The following is an 18,316-nucleotide window of genomic DNA, read 5'->3' on the forward strand; positions in this document are numbered from 1 at the left end:
AAGAAACGTACATAAACAGATCTTTCTTACAATATTTCATATAAAGTTTACTGTGATCTGCAAAAAAAAAAAAAGAAGTAAAATTCTATTTAATAAATATTTTCTCGATGTGTATTTTATTTATTATTTATTTCAAATCATCATCTACTCACGAGTGTTTAAAAAAAAAAAAACGCGAGATATCAACACTAGGAACCTTGCAGCTTGTCTGCTTGTTGCCCGCAGCCGATAAAATAAGACGGACAGGTTTCCTTTACCCACAATCCTCTGCTTTCGGTCCGTCCTTCCAATTTCCGCCTCATCCCGAGTCGAAGTGAGTATTTTGCTCGGGAATTAATTTCCTACAATCTAACGCCATCCTACGGTATTAAAGCCGCAATCGAACACACAACGCACATAAATGTACATATTATCGCTGTATTGTGGTTTTAAGAGGTTTATTGAGGTGGATGGACAAGGTTTAAGATGATTAAAAGGAGACGGATGGTAGCGCTCGGTTGTAGCTGAACCGGAGTGGCGTCAAGATGCTATTGTGGCTACGCGTTGCTCCTCCTGTTGTGGACTAAAAGTCGCCTTTTGTTGGTTTATTCATGTCACAAACTACTGGAACTTGTATGAATTGTTATTTAGCACAACACAAGTGCTATCTGAGTTAGCCAATAGCTGTAAGTTATACCGGCAGGCTAGCCCCGCGTTAGCCTAACACTTTCATTTAGCGTAGTAATGTGTGTGGTTGACTTTTGTGAAGAGACTTTCTTGTCCACATAGCGACATTGCAAGAAAGAAATAACGTTAAAAGAAATGGCACCAGTGTTCACATATAACCCTAATTAATGGTAACGTGTGTGTCTTGTTTATAGATGGCCCCAACCAAGAAAGGAGAGAAAAAGAAGGGGCGTTCAGCCATCAACGAAGTGGTGACCAGAGAGTACACCATCAATGTCCACAAGCGCATCCATGGCATGTGAGTTCTGCAGGAATACACTTTGCATCATTTATGCAACACATCTGGAAACTAAATGGTGTTAACATGGCTGCAAGATAAGAAATGACACATGTGGCATGTTGCATTTGAGTGTGTGTGTTGACATTGTTGATTTAGACTTGTCACTGATGGAAGAACAAGTGCTGATGGTGTCCCTCTCTTTAAAATGCTTGTTGTGTTGTGCAGTGGGTTCAAGAGGAGGGCTCCCCGCGCCATCAAGGAGATCCGCAAGTTCGCCATGAAGGAGATGGGAACTCCTGATGTGCGCATCGACACTCGCCTGAACAAGGCCGTGTGGAGCAAGGGTGTCAGGTGAGAGATGAGTTTCTATCATTTCTTTCTTACATCTGAATGTGCAAACACAAGTACACTGTCTGGCACACCTGGCAGCTTGCAGGTGGTGGTTGTATGAGGTTCCTGTGGGATGGTGTGATGCAGCAAGATGTGACAGTTGGAGATGAATATACAGTAATGTTTAACTTTAAAATGTTTACACTGTCTGATAAGGTGCGACTGCTGTTACAACTTGAATTCAAGCTTTGAGGCTGGGTTAAATCAATGTTTGTGTCACGTGAAGCTTCAATTTGTGGTGCCAGAAATTCTTTTATAACAAACGAAATGCAGCTATCCTTGTTGTTACATTTTGTTTTTTATTGTTGAGGAGCAAATATATTTTTGCTGTCGCTGTTCAAATTACTGTCTGTGTAATTTGGATATTTTATATTCTGTGCTTTTCAGTGTCAAGTTACAGTTTTGCAGTAGAAGCATGTTGTGATGTTTTTGTGTGTCGTCCAACAGGAACGTGCCGTACAGGATACGCGTGCGTCTGTCCAGGAAGCGTAACGAGGATGAGGACTCTCCCAACAAACTGTACACCCTGGTCACCTACGTTCCTGTCACCACATGCAAAGGTAAATGTGTTATTCACAGACTCCCCGACTGACAGACTCATAATGAAATAATGAGGACTCTTTATTTACACCCCCTCTCTCTCCTTTTTTTGTCCAACAGGTCTGCAGACAGTCAATGTTGATGAAAACTAAAAAGTTCTCTCTGCGAGTGGAATAAAAATAAAATAAAAGAAGCTTTTTTGTCTTGTCTTTATTTCTGCATATTTTTGCACTGAATGATTAATTTGGGATGTGTCTTAAGATTTGAATTCATTGCTACCGTATATTATAAATGTTCAATGGCAGTGGCGACAGGTGCTTTTCAATATCAAATCAATAATTTACTCTTAAAAGTAATGAAACTTAACCCTGTACCTTGGCCATAATACTGTTAATAAAAATTAGCTGTTTCAGGGTTGTTTTTTTTCTCTAAGAAAAGGGGCATTCAATTTTAATGTGAAAACAAATCATTGATGTACAATATGAATGTAGTTATAGATCTAATGTTGAACATGCTGACAGTTTACACTGTGACAAAGGTTTTTTCACTAGTGTCAAAGAACAATACAGCAACGATACAATGTTGTAAATTAATTTAGAACAGGATTGTTTTTTTCTTAACTCATATTTGTGGATTGTCACATTGTAGAAAAATCATGTCTGGAGAAGCATGTACCCTACTTTTCCTCACAGTTTGGTGCAGGTTTATTTGTCTCAAGAAAAATAGGGAATGTAACTGTTATGCCAGCTGATAAAATACACACAGTGGTCAAGTATTTAAGAGTTGTGTCCAGTGACCCGTGGCTTCAGCCCTTTCTTATACTGTTTTCTAAGAATCTGGCAATTTCCTTACAGTCATAAGATAAGATACGGGTAATAAAGCAAGGAACAAAGATACAACTCAACTCTCTCAGGTGTTTGATACTGTCACGAGTCCCATGGTTGTCTTGTGGTCATCCTCCCTTCAAACAGTTGGTTTATCTACACACACTAATCAATCTGACATGACTACAACACTGCAGAGAAAAGATTAACATTTCCACCACAAAAGTATCTAATGAAAATGAAATTGACAGATTAAAACCAGGCAGGGGATGTAAATGAAACGTAACTGGAATTTAAATCTAATCTAATAATATAATTTAAAATATTTCATACACAAAAGTCAGTTTGTTACCCCATTTTTTTCATGCTTTTTTGAAAGAGCTCTCTATATTTTGTGATTCACTAAAGACCCTTGCTATATAAAGGAGAATTATAAGGCTATGAAAACCAAACGGATTTTATTTTATATTTATATTATATATATTATTTTTTATAGCGATTATACACTTATAAAAATATATTCATTGGTAGTATTATGTTCAGATTTTGCCAATAAACCTTGACAAATATCACACACTGGACCTTTAAGTCTCTTGTAAACCCATGAGGGCTGGGCAGCTTTGGTGTATGACACTTAAGACACAAAATAAAAATAATTTACTACTTTTTTTTGCTCAGTTTTAAAGTATAAGTTGTGTTGAAATTATTCTGTTGGTAAGATTTGTACAACTAATGAAAAAAGGAGAGGAATGTGAATGTGAGGTGCGTCGCCTCCTCTCCGCCAGCAGGGGGCGCTACTGGTTTTGTTGGTCGGATGTTGCGGCGGAGTGAGTGCAGCAGGGTCGCAGCAGCAGCAGCAGCAGCGGACCAGACGCGATGGCACCGTCCAACATTTTCTCTGGAGTTTGCGCAGCCGTGAAGTTGCTGTAACTCAACAAGAGGGTAAGAGACAAGGTTTTTAAACTCTTTCTACACGACAGTTTTGACATTACAACCGGAGAAAGAGTGTGTGTCGGTCCGGACTGTCTCTGCTCTGTCTGTCTGGGAGGGACAGGTGTGGCTAGCTGGCATGCTAACCACTTAGCTCAAGTAAATACACTTCATAATAGCTGCTGTGTTTTGAATTAGACAGCGTCAGACGTTGGTAGCAAACTAGTCACGTTAGCATTTGACTGTAACCGATATCTATTTAGCTGCTAACCAGGAAACCTCCAGCTTTTATCCTGCTTGACGCGCAGGCAACGGGACAGCTTTAACCTTAGATGATGCGGGGTTTTGTTTACAATCGATATGTAAGACTACACCTGGCTATTCGGGGTTACATTATCCTACATCTGGCTCTGTGTCCAGGTGGGAGAGCCGCTCACAGTGTCCATGGCCGTCGGCTGATGCTCGGAGCGATGCGGCACCACTGGCTGCTCCTCGGAGCTTGCGGCTGGGTGCTGCTCATCCTCATGTTCGTCAGCAAGTTCATCAGCTTCAGAGCTGTGGATGGTGAGCTGGGTGTTGTATATTATGGGGGCACTATAGGTTATGGAGGTAGAAAGATGTTTAACCCACTCTGATGTGTCATTTCCAGACTATGGAGAGAGGGTTGGCGGCCAGAGTTGGACAGTGCCTGGTGCCAAGGTGGTTAAACCCATCTCTGTGTCCAGCCCGGAAAAACCAGCTTCAAAGCCTTCAGATCAGGTAACTAATACAACTAAATGCACTTTATCTTTATCTTTATTTTGATTTAAGTCCTGCATAACGCTCTTATATGTGCATGTATTTGTGTTTCAGCCCTCAGTGGTTCCTACAGTGTCAGATTGGCAGTCAACAGTGGACAAGCGAGTCAAGCTGCTCTCTGCCGTGTGTAAGAACAGCAGCCTCAGGAATCTGACTCATGTCTCCATCAGCAAGTTTGTCTTGGACCGCATCTTTGTCTGCGACAAACACAAGATCCTGTTCTGCCAGACGCCCAAAGTGGGCAACACGCAGTGGAAGAAGGTCCTCATTGTGCTCAATGGTCAGTGTGGAGAATAATGCACGTTCACTAGCATTTTTCTTGTGTGTGAGTTGGCTGTACAGAAATGGGAAAAGCATGACAGGCCACTCCTTGAGCTTTGTTTGTTTCATTAGCTAATGTAATTGAATCATTTGCTGGCAGGAGCATTTCCCACTGTGGAGGAAATCCCAGAAAATCTCGTCCACGACCATGAGAAAAACGGCCTGCCCCGCCTCTCATCGCTGACGCCGCAGGAAATAACCCACAGGTTAGTTTGGAGCGACTGTGATAAAAGTGTATGTCATGACACAACCAGAAAAAAAACGTCTTTCCTGAACTGTTGTTCTTCTCCTCAACAGATTAAGCACCTACTTCAAATTTTTCATCGTGAGAGATCCCTTCGAGCGCCTGATTTCTGCCTTCAAGGACAAGTTTGTGAAGAACCCGCGCTTCGAGCCCTGGTACAAACATGACATCGCTCCGGCCATCATCCGTAAGTACCGCAAGAGCCACCGCGAGAGCACCCTCGCCGCCTCCGGCCTGCACTTTGAGGACTTTGTCCGCTACCTGGGCGACGTGGAGGGCCGCCGCCGCATGGACCGACAGTTCGGCGAGCACATAATCCACTGGGTGACGTACGCGGAGCTGTGCGCGCCCTGCGACATCCACTACAGCGTGGTCGGCCACCACGAGACACTGGAGCAGGACGCCCCATACATCCTCAGAGCGGCGGGCATCGAGCAGCTGGTGTCCTACCCCGCCATTCCCCCGGGCATCACCCGCTACAACCGGACCAAGGTGGAGCAGTACTTCTCAGGCATCAGCAAGCGAGACGTCAGGCGTCTCTACGCACGTTACCAGGGCGACTTCAGCCTCTTTGATTACCCAAGCCCAGACTTTCTACTGAACTAAAACGATTAACACTAAAGACTAAAAGATGCTTTCATATAAAAACCCTCTCGACGTCGAGGCGGAGGTGTATCGTAGCTGGCTGCCGGAGCTGACAGGCTCGCACGCAGTCGATCGCACACTGTAACATCTTTGTTCTTATTTTAGCTACTCTCGTTGAGATAAGTGACAGGCTGTGGCGACGTCGACTGCATTTGCAATCACTGAAGAAGTGCTTATATATTTAAACGTATACCAGTGCAGTTGCAAAGAGAGGAAGCATCACTGATGAAGAGAGAGAGAGAGAGAAAGTGCTGCAAAAGATGGGATGTAGGAAGGATCAGGTACAGGTCAACAGGAGAACACGTTTACGATCTTCTATTTAATGTGTATTACTGAACTGTATGTCAAAGAGGTGTACTCTAACGCTGGGGATACAGGCCCGTTACCCTGTATAATGTAGCTATGATATTGCACTGTATGGTTCACCTACGATTCATCCCGTCGACGAGTGGAGCTATGCGTTCTGACATGTTGTGTCAAAAGTGTATTTTCTGTACTTGTTGCAACTAGCATGCTAGACATAGACCAAGATGAGTCTGTATCAGGGATGCAAATCTTTTTTTTGGACTAGGAGACTTCACAGCAAGAACATAGGATGGAGCAACTTGACATTTTTTTCATTGACGTTTTTATGAGCTACATTAACGTCTATATATTTTTTTTACCATTTGATTTTTTCTTGATGCAAGGCACGTTAATGTCTTGTATCTTTCAAATCTCATAATAGAACATCAAAATGGTAAAAAAACAAAACAAAACAGGATAACTACCTTTCACACTGAAGACCTCGTCGTGGTTGCACTGCCTCGTAGATGGTTTATTGGCACCGCCCGGGACGTTGAATGGAAAGTCGGCACTGAATTTTAAAGGATGGTTTTTTCTATCAGAAATGTACTGTGTAAATGTTCTTAACATAACTTGCAACTCAACATTTGTATTACATGTTGCTATTTATAATATTATTAACTTGCTGACTAGTGGCACAAAATGTGTCTCGGTTGTGAGACAGCGAACGCCTGGCGACCTTTCCTTTTGGACAGGTGCTCGCCACAAGAGGACAACACTAGTTAGTAATACAGTTCCATGTAAAATAAAGAACGTGTTTATTTAATCTATTTTTGAGAATTGCCACCTTTTTTTTTTCCTGGTTTAGTTTTCATAAATTGAGATTGTTGGTTTCCTGAGGCCCATTTCCTGCAGTAACATCAACTGTCCACTAGGTGGCGGTAAACATTTAATATTTAACCTCTTCATCAGAAACCACAAATGTCACTTCACAGGACAGTTGATATTGTAATAAGGGCAAAACAGTGACTTCATAGTCATGTGTCAGCAGTAAACAAAACATGCAGGTTGCCAGTGTAAAGGGATTTACATTATCAGTGTCATCCGCACAAGCTTACCTTATGGCAGATGGATTTAAGTTGATTTACGGAGCTTAAGCACCAGCTAAGTGTCTTAAGAGTGACCTTTAGTCTTGCATGCTTGTGCTTGCGAGTGTGTGTGTGTCTGTGTGTCTGTCTGTCTGTCTCCACTACTGGGTTACATACATCTCTCATCCTGCCTGACTGGTTTGTCCTGCCATGTCATTTGAATGTGTAGTTCAGGTTTGTTTAACCAACAGATTAGCTCCGTCTGTTTGAACATTTCATGGTGGAGCTGTGATAAATGACTGAAACGTTGCAGTTGAACGTTTTTTCCCCCCCCTCCTCCTCTGCTTCTCCTCACATTAACACTCTGCCTCCACTTTTAGTGTTGTTGGTAAAGCACATATAGTAGCACTACACAGCAATAAATGTGTGTTTACTGTACACTGCTGCACTGTATCCTGCACATCGATTTGCATTGATGGGAAGCTGGGGCTGCATGTTTGGATTGAGCTCTGACAATTTCATCTTATTACTAAGGAGCCGGAGGTAATTCTATTATAACTCTGCAAACTGCTGCAAATCACTGCAGAAATACTTATATTGAGATATAAAATATTATTTAGGTCTATATCACTATTTGAAGCAGGCACTTTGTCAGTGCACTCAGTGTAAAAGCCACATTCAGCTTCAGTGTTAATGAAATTAAACATTTTGTTCCTCAGGCCCATGCTGCTCCACAGACTCCACTGCTATAACACACACACACAACATCACCCCTGTGACTGCTCACTTGCCACACCCATGATTACCAATATTGACACCGAAGCCTCACACGCGCATGTCCATGGAGATGCTGTGTGGTGGGGGGTCTGCTCTGCTCCTGTCTGCCTCCGTCTGTCTCATCTGCCCCGCAGCATGCCTGGACTCCATTTATGCGACTGTGCAGGGTGATGGGAGTGTGTTGAGTCAGTGAGGAGTCGTGAATTAAAGCACTGTGAAAAAGCTCTGTATCCATGCTTGATGATACTGAGGCCCAGCCCTTTTCTTTCTGAGTGAAGCCGACCGGCTTCCTGTGTTTGTGCGGTTCTCAATCACAGCTGCGTCAAGCTGGACAGAAGGAAGGGTGAAAACGGAAATCCTCGAGTTTACTTTCAACATAAAAGCAAAGTAAATGTGCATAATGCTTGTAACAACAGTTTGGTACCTTCCTATTGAAATTATTAGAGCTTATAACTACGTGAAACTATATTGACACATTTATGTGCATGCAATGCATTTGTTTATTTAAGTGTTCTAATAATTAAACATGATGCACAGTCATGGATTAGAGGAAGTTCAAATTGACTTTGTCTAACTGAATTAAAGTAAATATAGAATATAGAATAGATGATCCTTTATTGTCATTGTCACGTTGAGCAAAGGGGAATTTGAAATGCCAAACCAGACAGTGCAACAATCAAGATAAATAAAAAAGAGACTGCAAAGGAACATAAAAATATAGCTAGAATAAATAATGTTAATAATGAAATAAAACAAAAAAAAAACAGGGGAGAAAAAAATATTAACCGTTATAGAAAATAGCTAATATTTATGTGCTCTTTAAGGTCAGTTATCATTAATTATGATCTAGTTTTATACAGCAAGGCTCCAGACTAACTTTTTTTTTACTTGGAGCACAGACAGTGGTCCCCTAACTTAAAATTTTAAGAGCACAAACAGAAAATGTAGGGGTGCACACTGTAAATCGACTTGCAAAGCACATTCACATTTCCTTTTAATTCACACACATTGGCCTGCCAGTGCCACCAGGTAGGTATGACAGATACCAGATTTTTTTTTGAGTCGCCTCCCTCCACGTTTAACCAGTGTTAAAATAAAAATTTAATGGTTGCACATGCATGCGCAAATAGATGAACAATACTACTGTCTGTGTCTCAAAATTCAGGGGCATAATGCTCCCTCCCATTTGGGGGCAAGTCTAGAGCACTGTACCACTGATGCTCTGGTTTTATTATTTACTATCATAGTATTATTTCTGCTTGTATCTATGTTACCTCAGATAAGAGACACATTTTATTTAAATTTAAATAAATATATACATTTTATATAAAATATACATTTTATTCACAGTTAATTCCACGTTTCAGTCGCGTGGGAGGGGCTTTTATGCTGAAACGCTGAACCGGAAGTCAGTGTTTCCGGTCCAGCTTGACTCCAGTGGCACGAGCAGCAGGGGGAGAGAGAGGGAGAGGGAGAGCGGACTTGGACAGTGAGCTCGCTGCTGCCACCTCAACATGGAGTAGAGACCGCTGCATTTACTGCTAAGGAGCGGAGCCCCACAGAGAGGAATAGGCGACGGCCTCTGGTGAAATTCATCCGCCGAAGGAGCCCGCAGATGAACCAGCGGACACCGGTTTGAGCAGCTACGTTAACGGGAAGCTCGGCTTTTATTGGAAAGATGGCGAACGACTCTCCGGCTAAAAGTCTAGTAGACATAGACTTGGCTTCATTGCGGGTGAGTGCTGCTGCTGCTGCTGCTGGCGAACCGAGCCAGTGTGTGTGTTTTTTTGTTGTTTTGCTGTGTTTTATCTCGCGTTTTTTCAAATTTCGACTAACCACACAGCCCACGGCGAGGCTAACGTGAGACAAGTTGTAACCTGTCCCCCGATGTCGCTTCTCGTTGGGGCTGAAGTGTTGAAAAATGACCGCTGAGCCATAGCGAGGTGTTGCCAGTGTCTGGTTTTCCTTTGTTCCGAGATGCATTTGGCATGTAGGGTAGACCAGGGCGCAACAGCTGGCTCACTGTGCACTGTGTTTATTATAAATGTATAACACTAACATTGCTTTTATTATTTTACCCGATCTGAACCGCATTTCTTCTCCCCTTTTTTGTCTTTTCAGGATCCAGCTGGGATATTTGAATTGGTGGAGGTAGTTGGAAATGGCACCTATGGACAAGTATACAAGGTTGGTTGGAGGCGCAGTGCATGGCCCTGTCTTGTTTTCACAGTGGAGGCTCAACATAGCCAACGTTTTTTGGTTGTTTTTTGTTTTTTTAAATCTTTATCTTGTCTGGGAACAAAGGATCTGACGTGAAAAACACCATTGGGATGCATGTGATGCAGTCAGACCACAGCACTGATGCTTTAAACAAACAGATGTTAATATAGGAGTAGTTTTGTTTTGGTTAAAGTCTGAACAGAGGCTGTAAAATGTGCAGCTGGGAGTGTGTCTGTGTGTATGTGTGTGTGCGGAGTGAATCAGACAGTCTACAGTCTGATGCATCACCGATCTTACATCACCTGTCTTTCTGAAAAGTGGGTGAGGAGGCAAGGATGGAGAAACCTGATCTGTCACCAGGCTGATCCCGCTTACCTCACCTTTCTGTTTCTGTCTGCAGCTCCTTCATCTCTCTCTTTTCTTTTTTTTCTTTTTTCTTTTTTTTTTTAACTAAACCAAATTTCATATCCTGTTTAAATCTGGACTTTTCCACTTCACTGGATGGGAATCCCACGCTTTGGGCCATCTGCTGTCGGTGTCACATTTCTCTGTTGAAAATTAACATTGCTGCTGTTGAAAGACATCGCCAAGGAGGGAGAGAGGGCGAGCGCTCCTTGTTGTTGAAGTCAAAAGACGTGGAGAGTCATCTCATCTGTCCTGTCCTTGGCTGGTTTCGCACTGGGCCTTGTTTTGTTGTTGATGTTGCAGCCGGCTCGTCCGTTTTGTCGCCTCTATACATCCATGCACGATGTGCTAAAGATTTGTTAAGCACAGCACAGGCTGTTAATAGGCTAGTACCAGCAGGCTAGCCAAAAAAACATCAATTTGCTTGTGCACTAAGCAGCGAGCTAAGCTGAGTATTTAATTCTAACAGCCCACAGTGCTCCAGTGACCTGCATTCAATCCCCCCAGCGCGCTGACTGAACTCCCAGGATCTACCCCCGGCTCTGCTCACGGAGCAAACCCATCTGCATGCATGTGCTTCACAGGATCACTGCACCTGAAGTCCAGGCCTGTGGAGAGGAAGAGCAGGGATGATTGTCACCAGGAAGTGTGATGCATGCCTGCTATCTTCCCACCAGATGGTTCTGAGCCGGGCGTATGGGACAGAGAATTACTGCTTCTGCCTCTTTTTGTCCCTTTAATCTCTCTCGCTCCATTCACTGTCCAGTGTTAATTCTATTTGCGAGTGCTGCTGTGTGGGAATGGAGCTCGTACAAGAGAGAGGGGCTGTCAGATTAGCCAGCAGTTGACACAAAGACGTGGTCGTAACAGGCTGCACGAGATAAGCAAAAAAAAAAAAACCCTGTCGCTGCTCAATGTGGCTGAAAAACACCCCAAAAACACGAAGCTTTCTGTCGATCAGCTGTCGATCAGATCAGCAGATTGCCTGTCAGTGTTAACAAGTCAAATGAGCATGTGGCCTGCGAGCATGTGCAGTAGGGAGGTGGTTAAAGAAGGAGGGTGGGGGGTGGCTGCAACTGGTAGAGGAGCAGCTGTCCAGCTCCAGACAGAACCTGCCCACCGCTCTCACAAAGCTGAGTTTGTCCCCTCGCTCCTTTTCGGGTCTCTCAGTCAACCCAGTCAGTCAGATCCACAGAAAGGAGGTGTTTGTCTGCAGGATTTTCAAACGCCAACCGACTGAATAATCACAACAGCCCCCCCCGCCCTCCCCCCCAACTGAAAACGGGGTGGAGTTTCTTCTCCCTCTGAGGCTTTTTCTGCTTTGTCAAGCACTTGGTCACAGTTTGCAAGGCCCCTTTTTAAGATAATACAATGTGACCAAGCTTCTTTCCTCTTTGATTAGCACTGACTTTTGATTCCTTGGAGACATTTGTGTGTTTTGTTTTGTTATTTACGGCAAGCTGCAGAAACCTTATTGTCTGACTTTGTTCTGAATTAAGTTAGATTTCACAATAAAAGTCTAGAGCAGTTTTTGCATTTATGTTTTTTTTTTTTTGCCTTTAGCAGCTGTGCAATAATCTGGTGATAACATAATCATAAATTGCTGTCGGATGATATTCACAGTCTTATTAGATCCTGCTCTAAAGTAGAGACGATTTATTGATATTGGGAATTGGTTTTGAGGACATTTTGGCACAAAAGGACATGGCTGTGTCTTAAAACCAGCACAGACAGCTGGCTCAAGTGTCTGGTCAGATTTGTAGCCTTGTTCACTTACACTTTGATCAGATAGTTCCTGATTTAAATCACAATCCTGGCGACCGTGAACTGTATTTTATTCGACAGTGTTATTCCACTTCGTCCTCTTGTTAAAGTGTCGTTTCGGGTGTTCATACTATTCTAACGATATTGAAAATAGTCAAACAATACCTATTAATGCTGGTTAAGGAATAAAAACCCTCAGAAATCTATTTGTGTGTCGCTCGCTATGCTGCTCCACTTTCAGCTTTTCATTTTATCCCCAGAAAATTAAAGAACGGAGCTGCTCTCTAAGACCTGAAATGCCATGTCAAGGTTCCTGTGGCCATGCTGTGCTGCTGGCGCTCTCTCTCCGTGCCGTGTGCCAGGCGGGCAGCCATTGGCCCTGGAGGCACGCCAGATTACAGTCAACTTCTGAAAACACAGCACAGCAGAATTTGACCGACGGCCATAATGAAAATTACGTTATAGCTAAAAAGCCCCCCCATCCTTTTCCCTTTTTAAAAAAAAAATCTCTTGATTTTGCGTCGGCCAACTGGTTGATGGCGGATCTATAAGCAGATTGAACTCACTTGCATATCATGTTATAATCGGAGTGATAAATCAGTTTGAAAAGTGTGATTGTCATAGACTTGTTGCAGAATTTATTGCAACACAACCACATTATTTTGATCTTTATCAGTGACTTGCTCTTACATGGTTTCATTTTAAGTCCCTCAGCTGCATGAGCATAATCCCTCACATTACATCTGGAGCCATATTCCTCACTTAAGTTTAAAATGGTGCATCAAAAATACAATTAGCTCTGGTTCCTTTAGCCTCATAACCATGAACCATGCCAGTGGTGGACTTGTAATACACCCTAAAGTCACACACAGTTGCAAAAACAATGCCTTTGTGTCCAGATTCTTAAAGCACAAAGAGATTCTCTCCGAGCTTCTCCCTCCCTGCCTCCCCTCCCTCCCTCGCTCTTTATCAGTTGGCTCTGAACCAGCTGGCTCACTAGACCATCTCAGGTGCCTCACTCTGGACATACAGATTAAAAAAAAAAGGCAGAGTAATGATAACATAGAAGACATAATTCTTGAAATTGTGCGTGGTATGCGGCGAAGATTCCCCCTGCTCTACAGAATGGCCATATATAGTCAGGCCTGAGGCACCAGAGCCCCCGCTGACCTGCCTCCCTGCCTCCCTGCCTGCTATGCATGCATCCATGCTGCATGCCAAGGCTGTGCCCACCACTATTTTCATTCTGTCACGTTTATGGTTGAATTGACTGGATGCGGTGGCGGCGTCTTCTTTTTGGGGGCGGTGCCAGCGGCAGCAAGGTCATGTGGCTGAGAACTCACCAAGGCAAAAACCACCAAATGAGAGGAGGATGATTTCTTCAGCAGCTTGAGTATGTGGTGCTCTCGATATGATATCATTTGGATGTAGACAAATTTGCTCCAGTGAGCGAATCCAAAAGCAGCCTCAGCTCCGTCTCCGTCCGTCCTCTCCGTCTCCTTCCTTTGTCTCATCCCCCTCCGGCCTCCGTGGCAGCCTCACCCCTGCCCTCAGGACAAGAAGCTCTGTCCTCGGGGGCCGAGCTACGCCCGATGGGCACGCTGGGTGGGAGTGGAAGCTCTCCGTCTCGTGCAATCTGTTAAATGCCCACCAGTGCCATATGGCGCTGGGCGAGACTGGTGCTTATACTTACCTCAGGGCAGCGGTTGTTGGTGATTAAAGCAACAAGCTGCTTTTTGAGTGTTTGTTTAAAAAAAATGCAAAGGTGGATTTTTATAAAAGAGGCTGGTGTTGGAGTATGTTAGAGATTGCAAACACGTGGGAGATGCTCCAGGTTGTTCTGTGTGCATCGTGCAGACAGAGGATGGTGGTGTGTCACTTTACAGTTTGTTATTGTGTCTGGATTTTGTATAGAAAACCAGATTTTCAACTGTTGTTACTAGCCTATACAACCATCTTTCATTCATTATTGTCCCACTTTTCGTTTCTGTCTTTCTTTCTTGCAAATATACATTTGGCACATTGCTGCTGAATCACAGCAACTGCAATATGGGAAATGTAATGTCCCAGTCTTTGTTTTCAGCACTTTATTTAACATAATAACTGTGTGAACCAAGAGATTGGTGTCTGCTGTGTAATGTAATGTGTGATAATAATAAGAAAGAACGTTTGACATCAAAAAAAGAAAAGAAAACCAGATTATCAGCACATTGTTGCAGCAGATGTAGTCCTTAATAAATATATGACCATTTAATAATGTAGCCTAGTTTTCTCTATGACTACATTTGTATGACATTTCCAAAACAAAATGCACTCTACGCAGGTGTGTGAATACTTTGCATACTGGAAGTGTTGTAAACAGGAAGTAGATTGTTTACTGGAACAAGGAACAGTTGAATTTAACAAAAGAGATGTGTTGGTAAGATTAAAACGTGCTATTGTGGATGAAACCCAGCAGAGGATTAGATGCTGTTACCGGACCCTTATAGCCGTTGTGTTGGGTCCCACTCAGTTATTATTCACACTGCTGTCGGCTTGTGAGTACGTTCGTCTGTGCTCTTCCTGAATAGTTCGGAGGCGTGATCTGTGAAACGCTTTGAGCCCATAAAGTTCAAGCACTGAATGTCACACACACTCCTCCACTTTGCATCCTCTCGAGCCAACACAGTGCGCTTCTCTCTTGTCCCCGTCTCCCCCTCGGTTACCCTCTCCCTAATGGGTGTCACAAGACCCGCGGCGTCCCCTGACCGGCCACGCCGTCTGAACAAAACTGTCTGTGTTCGCCCTCTCCGTTGCGTCTGTAGTGCGCGGCTCATCGAGGCACCTCGTCACCCGAGCGGTGTTAGGATGAGAGACAAAAGTGGTGGCAGATGAGCTGAGCCCGCAACAATTAATCGATGAATCGAGCAATAATCGATTATTAAAGTAATCGTCAACCATTTTGATAATCGAATAATTGGTTTAAATAGAAATTCTCTGATTTCAGCTTTCAGATTTGGTTTATTCATTGTCCATGCAGTTGTCCTACACATCCTGTATAGATTATAGAGCTGCAACAATTAAATTAATCGTCCACTATTTTGATAATCAAAGTAGTTTTTTAAGATAAGAAGTCCAAATTCTCTGATTTCAGCTTCTTAAATGTGAATATTTCTGGTTTCTTTGTTCCTTTATGACAATAAACTGAGTCTCTCTTTGGTTTGTGGACAAAACAAGACATTTGAGGACGTCATCTTGTGGTTTGGGAAACACTGATTGACTTTTTTCAACATTTTATCGACCAAACAACTATTAGATTAATCGTTTAAATAATCCACAGATTAATCGATAATGAAAATAATCGTTAGTTGCAGCTCTCTTCTCTTCAAGGCCACATTTCCGTCAGAAATCTATTGTTTTTCTGTGCTAGAGAGAGAGTAGATCTTCCCCACACATCCTCCAGTGTTTGTGTGATTGCACAGGAGCTGACACACCTCTCAACCCTCGCAGCGTTTGGTCATCGCTGCTTGTTTGTTTTTGTTGCTGTTTCCCGTTGGGTCATGAGGAGGGAGTCCAGCTGCTGCACTCTGATCAATAGATGGACAGTCACATCAACCGTCCTCCAGTCCCAGACTCCTATCCAGCTCTCCCTCCGTGCTTCCATCCCCTTTCTCTTCTCATTCACACACTTTTCTTCTTTCTCATTGCATGTCTCTTTTCCTCATCTCTCCACTCACTCGCTGTCTTGTCTTTTATCCTCCACCTCTCTTCTTGCTCTTTGCATCTCCTTCCCTGGCTCCTCCATCCTTACATCTCTAGGGAGAGCTGGAGTGGAGGCAGCAGGGCCAAGGCTAAGTGTGTGTGTCTGTGTGTGTGTATGTGTGTGTGACTAAGAGAGAGAGAGAGAGAGAGAGAATTGGGTCAGTATGCTGGTATGCAGCAGCAGTATAAAGCAGTCAAGCCCAGAGAGACAGGGGCAAGGCACAGCCCTGGATGTCATGTGCTGCTGCTTACTGTTGATTGATCATTTCCATTCCCGGCATTCATTTAATATATGTAGCAGAAGTGTGTGTGCGTGTGTGTGTGTGTGTGTGTGTGTGTGTGTGTGTGTGTGTGTGTAGACTTAAAGTTACAGTGTTTTTTATAAAAAAAAAGGTTGTGACCTGCCTGTTTCCCACCTCCCACCCACTCCCTCTGCCAGTTCAAATGTCACCTTAGATCTTCGTATGACCCTTTCCAGAGGTCAGCCATCCCTCATTACCACCGCTCTACTACCTAAGGCCTCACTACACACACACACACACACACTTTCACCGCTGACCTTTAGCAGAACCAAACCAGCAGCTCCCTCCGTCCCTCGCTGTGTGAACTAATAATATGAAACCGAGTTTGTTTTGCACCTACACGGCCGGTTGGAAGAGCACGTCGCTCAATTTGAGCTGCGCCCGTTGTGCAGCGGCAGCTCGCAGTCGGTGGATTGACCTGGTTAGGGAGGCGGACGGCCAGGTTTTCTGAAACGGTCGCTAAGTGTGATTGATCGTGCGTTAATGTGAAAGATGTAGGGAGGGAGAGGCTCATTGTGTTGGGCTCAGTCAGGATGCAGTGGATACGACGAGCCTTGTAGGAAAGCGCATGGGAAACATTGCCCCCCCCCTCTCGTTGTGGCAGACCACTAACGATACTGCTGAGCGTTACTGCTCAATCCACCCTAAAACATGAATAACTGGTTTCCTAACAGTTTTTCAATCCATGCACATTATGGATTGTGGAACAGTGTGGACTTCTGTGACAGTACCTGAGGTGTGTTTTTCTTTTTAACTGGCACCGCGGGCACAGTTTCTACTTTATGCGTTCTTGTGAAATGATTCTCACCTAATGGGAAAGTCCACTCTCCACTCTCCACTTCCCCCCGATGTCAGCACTCGGTTTAATAGAGCGGCCTCGCTTATTGAGTTTCTAGCGCTGAGTGGGACTTCTCCGTATGCAGCGCTGTTAATTGAGCCCTCGTAGAACAGTGCGTTTAGTTTTTTCGGGGGGGGGGGGGGGGGGGGAGATTTTAACATAATGTCTCCGGCTCTGTAGGCAGTAAGTCAGCCGGTGGTTTTTAGTGCAGAGCTGGACAGAGGCCAGCAGCACATCTGGCCATGGTTAAAGAGGAGCTGTGATGGAGGAGTGGAGATGGAGGCCAGGGAGGGCTGAGTGATAGCTCAGTGCCTCAGATAACCCCTCCGCTGCCACGCCTAGCTCGCTGCTGCAAGGGGCCCTCCAGGGGCCGACCCATACCCAACAGCCTGGCTCACAGGGGCCCAGCAGTCAATTTATTAGCTGATTGTCAGAAAATGTATTTGTCAACAGTTTTAGAAGTGATCGATGAATGGCTTTTGTTAAGAAAAATTCTTAACAGTTCCCTTTTTCTTTGTTTTTAGACGGCTGACCTCTCTTGACCTTTTGGTTCTAAACGCCTCACAATCGATTAATTGATCATAAAAACATCATTAGAATCGGAAATGTTTTTATTGCCTAGAGCAGTAAAGGTCAGTTTACAGCACGAGGGACTTGACATGGTGTCAGGTGCAGTCACAAAGGCACAAAAATAGTAAAAGGTAGCGATAATAAGAATAAGTTAAATTAAATTTAAATATTCTAGTGCAATAAATACACATAATACTATATACAATTTAGGATTTATATAAAAAGAAATAGAATATAATATAATACAGATAAAACTAGATAGCAAGTTATTGTGCAAATTGTTGTAGTTGTGCAGAGAGACTGTCCATTGGTGCGGGGTTATCTAAGAGGGACTGGGGTCATTAATGCAATGTGTAATGACCCTATACAGGACAGTGGGGCTTTTAAAAAGTCAAGGGTAGAAAAAGCTGTCATGTGGTTTGTCAGTTCTGACGGCAAGACATGTATTGACATTAGGCCACCTATTAGGTTTGGTATTTATTGCAGAATCGAGCAGGAGTGTCGTTGGCTTCATTTATTTCCCTCCTGATCCTTGTCAAATCATTCACAGGAACCATAAACGGTTAATCCTGGCGTATTTACAGTAGCAACTAGCAACCCGCCCAAAGCCAGAGAGTGCTGAGTTCATGTTGAAACTCGGGCCAGCGTAAAGGGCATGAACAGATTTTCTTTTAAATTCTCATATCAA

General features: G+C 43.7%; 3 protein-coding genes across 7 annotated transcripts in view; all 3 read left to right on the forward strand.

Moving 5' to 3' along the window:
• Positions 1-256: 256 nt before the first annotated feature.
• On the forward strand, positions 257-2,069 carry rpl31 (ribosomal protein L31). The gene is made up of 5 exons (XM_083990764.1): positions 257-313; positions 861-964; positions 1,172-1,297; positions 1,784-1,896; positions 1,997-2,069. Exons 2-5 carry the CDS (start codon positions 861-863, stop codon positions 2,026-2,028), a joined length of 375 nt encoding a protein of 124 aa, XP_083846890.1. The 5' UTR covers positions 257-313; the 3' UTR covers positions 2,029-2,069.
• Positions 2,070-3,542: 1,473 nt separating this feature from the next.
• On the forward strand, positions 3,543-6,801 carry chst10 (carbohydrate sulfotransferase 10). The gene is made up of 6 exons (XM_083986512.1): positions 3,543-3,642; positions 4,051-4,194; positions 4,280-4,389; positions 4,483-4,708; positions 4,850-4,955; positions 5,047-6,801. Exons 2-6 carry the CDS (start codon positions 4,089-4,091, stop codon positions 5,597-5,599), a joined length of 1,101 nt encoding a protein of 366 aa, XP_083842638.1. The 5' UTR covers positions 3,543-3,642; positions 4,051-4,088; the 3' UTR covers positions 5,600-6,801.
• Positions 6,802-9,269: 2,468 nt separating this feature from the next.
• Positions 9,270-18,316, forward strand: part of LOC310996659 (mitogen-activated protein kinase kinase kinase kinase 4-like) — a 34,326-nt gene continuing 25,279 nt past the window's right edge. For all 5 annotated transcript variants that reach the window (XM_083986097.1, XM_083986093.1, XM_083986095.1 and 2 more), the window contains exons 1-2: positions 9,270-9,523; positions 9,910-9,975. In XM_083986097.1, coding sequence (XP_083842223.1) covers positions 9,467-9,523; positions 9,910-9,975 — 123 coding nt within the window. In that variant the 5' untranslated portion in view covers positions 9,270-9,466. The remainder of the gene's footprint in view (positions 9,524-9,909; positions 9,976-18,316) is intronic.

This window comes from Trachurus trachurus (genome assembly GCF_905171665.1).
Source record: "Trachurus trachurus genome assembly, chromosome: 2".
Lineage (NCBI taxonomy): Eukaryota > Metazoa > Chordata > Actinopteri > Carangiformes > Carangidae > Trachurus > Trachurus trachurus.

What these genes read in the sequence shown, in the direction of transcription:
- rpl31 (XM_083990764.1), top strand. Translation starts at nt 861, where the DNA reads ATGGCCCCAACCAAGAAAGGAGAGAAAAAGAAGGGGCGTTCAGCCATC. An exon ending in CACAAGCGCATCCATGGCAT is followed by an intron (nt 965 to 1,171) that starts GTGAGTTCTGCA and finishes TGTGTTGTGCAG; the next exon opens with TGGGTTCAAGAGGAGGGCTC. An exon ending in TCCTGTCACCACATGCAAAG is followed by an intron (nt 1,897 to 1,996) that starts GTAAATGTGTTA and finishes TTTGTCCAACAG; the next exon opens with GTCTGCAGACAGTCAATGTT.
- chst10 (XM_083986512.1), top strand. Translation starts at nt 4,089, where the DNA reads ATGCTCGGAGCGATGCGGCACCACTGGCTGCTCCTCGGAGCTTGCGGC. An exon ending in CAGCTTCAGAGCTGTGGATG is followed by an intron (nt 4,195 to 4,279) that starts GTGAGCTGGGTG and finishes TGTCATTTCCAG; the next exon opens with ACTATGGAGAGAGGGTTGGC. An exon ending in GGTCCTCATTGTGCTCAATG is followed by an intron (nt 4,709 to 4,849) that starts GTCAGTGTGGAG and finishes ATTTGCTGGCAG; the next exon opens with GAGCATTTCCCACTGTGGAG.